The sequence below is a fragment of the Callorhinchus milii genome, unplaced genomic scaffold (genome assembly GCF_018977255.1).
Source record: "Callorhinchus milii isolate IMCB2004 unplaced genomic scaffold, IMCB_Cmil_1.0 Scaffold5, whole genome shotgun sequence".
NCBI classification, from domain to species: domain Eukaryota; kingdom Metazoa; phylum Chordata; class Chondrichthyes; order Chimaeriformes; family Callorhinchidae; genus Callorhinchus; species Callorhinchus milii.
In genome coordinates, this window is record NW_024704746.1 from 3610314 (window position 1) to 3616976 (window position 6663).

General features: G+C 51.5%; 1 protein-coding gene across 1 annotated transcript in view; it reads right to left on the reverse strand.

Moving 5' to 3' along the window:
* The window catches only part of pde4ba (phosphodiesterase 4B, cAMP-specific a), a gene marked incomplete at its 3' end in the record, with an annotated part of 36323 nt that extends 35676 nt beyond the window's left edge, over positions 1-647 (reverse strand). Inside the window, 1 exon segment of the mRNA XM_042334909.1 lies at positions 469-647. Coding sequence (XP_042190843.1) covers positions 469-510 — 42 coding nt within the window.
* Positions 648-6663: the final 6016 nt, after the last annotated feature.

The window sequence follows — 6663 nt, forward strand, 5'->3', positions numbered from 1 at the left end:
AATAGAGACGCGTGGACTTAACGAAACTTGCCTAAGGTTTCGCCCCCCCCTCCCGCCCGGGAATCAAACCCAGATCGTCTCACTTGCAAGGCAAGTGCTCCGGCTACTAAGCTACAGGATTTCGGGAGAGGGGGAATGGACTTTTCTCAGGGAATATTCTCCCGGTTGGCTCAGCTTTCCTCCTAACACCATCTCTCCGGGCAGTGAATGCCTTGTGAACCCCCACCTGCCCCTCTCTCCCACCCCGCTCCCACCACCCCCCGAGTGGCCATTGGAGGATGCCACAGCTGAGCCTGACCTCTTCCCACCAGTCCGGGTCAGTAGGGAGCGCTGTAGAGAGACCAGGAGCAGGACCTAACCCTTGGGAAGCCTTCCCTGCCCGAGGCTGAGCTCGGCTATCTCAGCGCGCATGGTTGCTCTGGAAAAACCGTCCTAAACGCGAACGTAACCAAGCAATCGTGAACTCACGTCTCCTGTAGTCACGGCCAGAACACTTCGACTTTTCTTCATCTCACAATCCGCTCCAGGTCGAGCCCCTCCTCTCGCCCCCAGGGATCTCTCCGGCCGACAGTCCACTCACCAGCTCACGAGGAACGCCCTGTCGCATGGTAAAACCATCAGGAAAATCTCCCCCCCCACCGCCCACCGCCCCCCCATAAAATAACCCCCAACATCAAACACCTCAAAGCGCTTCACTGGATTCACTGGAAAGTGTAGTGACTGTATTTTGTGGGCGAAACACGGCAGCCAATTTGCGCACGGCAACGTGCCCGCCAGCAGCTTTGAAGTAAGCGACTGATTTCATCCGGGCGTTTATTGGCGTGTGATTTGGGTGTCGGTGTGAGTGAGTGTGTCAGTGAGTGAGTGTGAGAGTGAGTGTGAGTGTGAACGTAGAGGCTGCAGGAGCCGAATGAGGAGATTAAATCAGGATTCACATGTGTCAGATGTCGGGAGTAGGATTACACCAACACGTGGTCTGGAATCTGGGTCCAAATCTCCCCCGAACTCGGCTTTCAATTCAACTCTCTCGGGAAGAGAAGAGCCTTCGTGAGTAAATTGGTTCAAAGGTTTCAATTCCACAACGAGACGTTAAACCTCACTCCACGTCGGTGCCCTGTTCAGGCCGACTTTAAAGATCCCGCGGTCCTTGAGAAAAGAGAAGGGAGTTTCTCTCTCTCTCTCTCTCTCTCTCTCTCTCTCTCTCTCTCCTCGTGTCCTGGCTGACAATCCCCCAGATAAAATCGCTCGCTCACCTACCGGCTGTTTGTGGGAGCCATGTGGATGACGGTTTCCTTACTCCAACACCAATCAACGCAAAATAATAAAAATGCGGTCGCTCGATCCACGACTGGTTGTGGAGGCGCTGCGCTGCGCAATTGGCTGCCGCGTTTCGCCCACCAAATGCACAGTCACCAGGCTTTACAGTATATGCTACGGAGCGCTTTGAGTTGTCTCGAAGACTTGATAAATAAAGCACTGTATCAAATGCAAGGATGATCATTGATATCATTATTATAATTATAATGCACAATAGCCCAACCAGACGACAAGCCCTAATAATCTGCCGTCCGCAGCCTTGTCCTATCGCCGCACAGCTGTAACCACGGCAATCATCAACAGTAGAAGCCGTTGAACGGATGTCAACGCAGTCCACAGGAAACACTGGACTTTATCACTGAGCGAAACAAGCCACAGTTTAAACACTCACATTCACTAAACACCCCATTCCCTGCTCGCTCGCTCTCTCTCTCTCTCTCTCCCCATCGTGTCTGTGCCGGTGCTCGCTCCCCCTCTGGAGCTCTCTACTCTAACCCCGTTCCCTGCTCTCGATCTCTCCCCATCGTGAACGCAGTAATCGTGTTTGCTCGCGAGATGCAATCAGCAGATAGGAAGCCATCACTGCGGACAGGAAGAGGGCAGCTCCAATGGGAAGTCGACGGTTGCTGGAGGGCGAAGCTCCCCTCCGCTGCGTAAAAAAAACGTAAAACTTGAGAGAATTCGGGGAACTCCAGGATAGATTACAATGACAGGAAGGGAGAGTGTGGACGTCAGAGATAGAAAGAAATAAACTGCCTTTTGTGTCTGTGGCTCCGGTCGAAGTCCCACAGTAAATAATGGGGGTTTCTGTGGGGGAATTGTTGGCCAGGACACCGGGGGAGAGAAGAACTTCTCTCATTTCCAAACAGCGTCATAAGAGACCTTTTACAGACGTCTAGATGAGACGTTAGACCTCACGCCACGTCTGTAAACAGAGCAGAGACGTGGAGTGAGATTTAACTATTCATCTGAAGGACGACACCCCCAACATAGGTAATACTCCATACCCCACACCCCAACACCAATCAACTATTAACTGGGTTCCCACTTACCGCTCGGTAAACAGAGGCATGTGGAGTAAAGAAGCTTGCCCAACAACAACAACAACAAGATTACATTTGTATAGCGCCTTTCACGTCAGGAGGACGTCCCAAGACGCTGGACAGTGTACAGCATTTCAGATCCGAGCTGGGGTCAGGGAGGGAGAAAGGGGGGGAGGAGAAGGGGAGGTGACCGATGGCATGGTCGAAGAGGAGAGTTTTGAGGTGGGACTTGAAGGAGGCTAAGGAGAGGGCGAGGCGGAGTGATTAGGGGATGGAGTGCCAGAGGTTGGGGGCAGAGTGGCTGAAGGCTCTCCCACCAATGATGGGGTGGGTGGGTCGGGGGACGTGGAGCCAGAGCCGGCTGAGCAGAGGGAACGGGCGGGTTGGTAGGGGGTTAGGAGATCGCAGAGGTAGGGGTGGGGCGAGGCCCTGTAGGGCTTTGCATGTGAGCACCAGGATCTTGAACTGGATCCTCTGAAGGATAGGGAGCCAATGGAGTCGGCAAGAATGGGGGAGATGGGGTCACGGAGTTTGGTGCGGGAGAGGACACGGGCTGCAGGGTTCTGGATTATCTGCAGCCTGTGGAGGGAGGAGTTGGGAAGGCTGACAAGCAGGGCGTTTGCATAGTCGAGCCTGGAGGTGATGAAGGCATGAACAAGTTTCAGCGACCTGAGGGGTGAGGTAATGGCGGAGTCAAGGAGGGAAGGCCGAGCAGGTCATGGCTTGGATGTGGGGAAGAAAAGACAGTTGAGGGTCGAACAAGACATCTAGGTTCCTGACTGGCTGGTGAGTTACAACTCAGTGTGCTGATGCTGCCATAGCCTGAGGTGCAGAGGCACTGGCGCGAGTCAATCAGGAGGGCCTCAGTCTTGTTCACATTCAACTGTATGAAAATTTGCCCTCATCCAGGACGTGATGTCCGACAGGCAGTCTGTCAGGACAGCAGTGGTCCTGTAATTGAGGGTGGGGGCAGAAAGATAGAGTTGGGTGTCATCCGCATACATGCGGAAGTTGACCCCATGTCTGCGGATGATGTCACCGAGGGGGAGAATGTAGATATTAAAGAGGAGACAAGGACAGAGCCCTGAGGGACGCCAGATGTGACAGTGCGGGGGCTGGAGGAGAAACCGTTAAGAGGCAACGAAGTGGAGATGGTGAGAGAGATAGGAATCGAACCAGGCAAGGGCAGGTCCGCGAAGATTAAGTAAGGAGGAGAGGCGGTGTATGAGGATGGAGTGGTCAACAGCGTCGAAGGCAGCAGAGAGGTCGAGAGCCCATTGTTTCGCTTTGCCCGGGAATTGAACCCGGGTCCTGTCTCTTGCGAGGCGAGTGCTCTAACCGTTACACTACGGGACTCCACTTGTGTTTCTACAGCACTCAGTACCGCAGAGATGGGATCAATTGGAAGGAAGAATGGAGATCAGACGAGGGGAAGATAAGAGGAGGAAAAGGAGCACGTGAATGTCAGAAGCCTCCTCTGTCTTTGGCAAAGCTTCACGTGATCAGCCTCACCTGGAGGTTCACTCACCGCAGAGGGCTGTCAGGCGCTCAGACTTAGACACCGTCTCCAGCGGCAAGACAGACGCAGCCCTCAGCCGCTGCAAAGCTTCCAGAAGTTTCTAAGAACGTTTCTGGCCATTGTTGTGTGGATTTCATTGATCACGGCTGAGAGTTTGAAAACCATAGCCTGTGCACTCGCCTCACAAAGCAAGTGGTTCGATTCCCGGACAGGGCAAAATCTTAGGCAAGTTCCTTGCTCCTCACGCCTCTGTTTACCTAGCAGCAAGTAAGAGCCTGGTTGTTAGTCGATCGTCGGATCGCTTTCCGGAGGTAATAATCCCTCCAAAAAACAAAAATAATTGGTCATTCAATCCACGACTGTTTGTGGGACGCTGCTGTGTGCAATTGGCTGCCGCGTTCGCCCACAAATTACAGTCAATTCACTTTATAGTATATTCTGTGAAGCGCTTTGAGACGTCTCGATGACATGATAAGATGCTGTATCAATGCAAGGATTATTATTATTGTTGTTCCTCAGTCATCACGGTCCCAGCGGTCAGTTGTTGTCTGCTACCCTGCGCTGTGCTGTGGGGATTGAGCTCAGCAGTGTCAGAGACACCGTCCTTCAGTTGAGCCGTCCTTCAAACTTCACTCCCCGTCTAGGCCCTGTTCAGGCGGATGGTAAAATTCCCGCGGCACCAAAAGAGAAGAGAGTTTCTCTCTCGCTCTCTCTCTCTCGTGTCCTGGCCGACAATCCCCACATACAATTCCTTCGCTCACTTTGTCGCTGTGCACAAACTGGCAGCTGCGTCCAACCTCAAAACACAGTCACTACACTTTACAGTAAATGCTAGAGACCTTTTGACATTATAGATATATCCAAATGCATGCGGTTAACCCTAATCATAATAATAATAATAATCCTTGCATTGATAAAGCACTGTATTGCATCGTTGAGACGTCTCAAATCGGATGACTTATTCAGGAGTGAATAAACCCAAGTGAAAGGCGAGTCCTGTGTGCGAGATGCTGTGTGAGTCATTGTGCAGCGCTGGGAGATTTGTTCATCCTGTTTGAGAGGAGCTGTTATCAGAAAAGAAACAAACAAACAGGCTCCACTATCGCTCCCTGGGAGACTATCAGCCAGTAAGTAACTGGGAGGCGGTGATTAGGAACAGCTTTCTGTCTTCTCTGTCGCTGAGCTAACATCAACATAACGCACTCACTAACTACTGCCCTCGCCTGTTTGTTCACTTATTTCATTGTTACTGCTGTTACACTGTGTAAACAGGGTTTAGCAGGGCAACAACAACAACAACTTGTATTTATATAATACCATTCAAGCAGGGCAGAGTCTCAGAGCGCTTAACAGTGGCGGAGCCTGATGCCGAACTGGTGGGGGTGTGGGGTGTTGGGTGAGGGAGGGGGGGTGAGGAGGGTGGCGATGGAGGAGGTGACTGTAACTACAGTCAAAGAGGAAGGTATTCAGTTGTCATCCAAAAGAGTGGAAGGAAGGGACAAGGCGGAGGGATTGGCGGAGAGAGTTCCAAAGCTTCAGTGGCTGAAAGCATCCGCCGGTAACGGTTGAGCGAAGGGGACGAGGGACAAGCAGGAGACCAGAGCAACTTGGATTTGATGTAGCGCCTCATCACGTCGTTGAGACTCCTCAAAGCGCTTCACAAGATATACTGTAAAGTGGAGTGACCATGGATTTCGTGGGCGAAAGGGGGCAGACAATTTCAGACGTCTCAACGACGTGATAAGGTGCTATATTCAAATGCAAGGATTATTATTGCTATTACTACTCGGCAGGGTGTTCCACATCACAACAACTCTTTGAGTGGGGAAAAAAAAGCTCTCCTAAACTCTTATATCTGTGGCTTTCAGTCACTGTTTGTTTGACCAGATAGAATAGCTTCCCCTTTCCCTGTTAAACCCCTTGTGGTTTTGTACACATCTCTCCAATCAGCCAGTCCACCAGATTATCTCTCTCTCTGATCCCCTCACTTCCCGAGTACCTTTCTCTGTCTCTCTCGTTTCAGTCCCTCCGGTCTCTCACACTCTGCTTAACAACAAGAAAATTACATCTGGGGGGTCAGGACACCGCGGGGGAGAGAGAGAGTGAGAATCTCCCTTCTCTTTTCCTGACAGCGCCGTGGGATCTTAACATCCACCTGGGCAGGACATCGGCAGGATCTTGGTTTAACGTCTCATCCGAAGGCCGTCATCTCCAACAATGTCAGCACTGCCCCCAACACTGCGCTAGAGCGTCAGCCTAGACTGGGACCATAATTAGCTTTTACAGACCTTGTGATCCACAGCAAAATAAAAAAAAAGCAAGCTTTCCTCTCTTCTCCTCTAGGGTTATGATTTTTTTTTTCTCAGACGGGTGTCCGACACACGCGGAAACCCATCACCGCGCTCAAGAGCATCCAAACCAAGCTGAGATTTCCACACATCCCCCTGCTGGAGTTACCTGACCTCGGCCCAACCCCTTGACCTTCCACATATCATCACTTTCCTACAATTACCGAGTGGTGGAGACTTTAGAGGTGCTCGGAATTTGCAGGACAGGACGGGGTCATTCCCGTGCCAATGTCAGCGCTCCCAACATCTCTATCGCGTCCCAATCTCCCACCCCACCCACCACTTCCTCACCCTTTCATGCTATACTGTGGGGCAACAGTAGTTGAAGGAAGTTTAGCAGTGACCCCAACAGTTGTGGATTAAGCGACCAAATTATTATTTTTTTTGAAGGGATTATTACCCCCGAAAAAGTGATCCGCTAATCGACTAACAACCG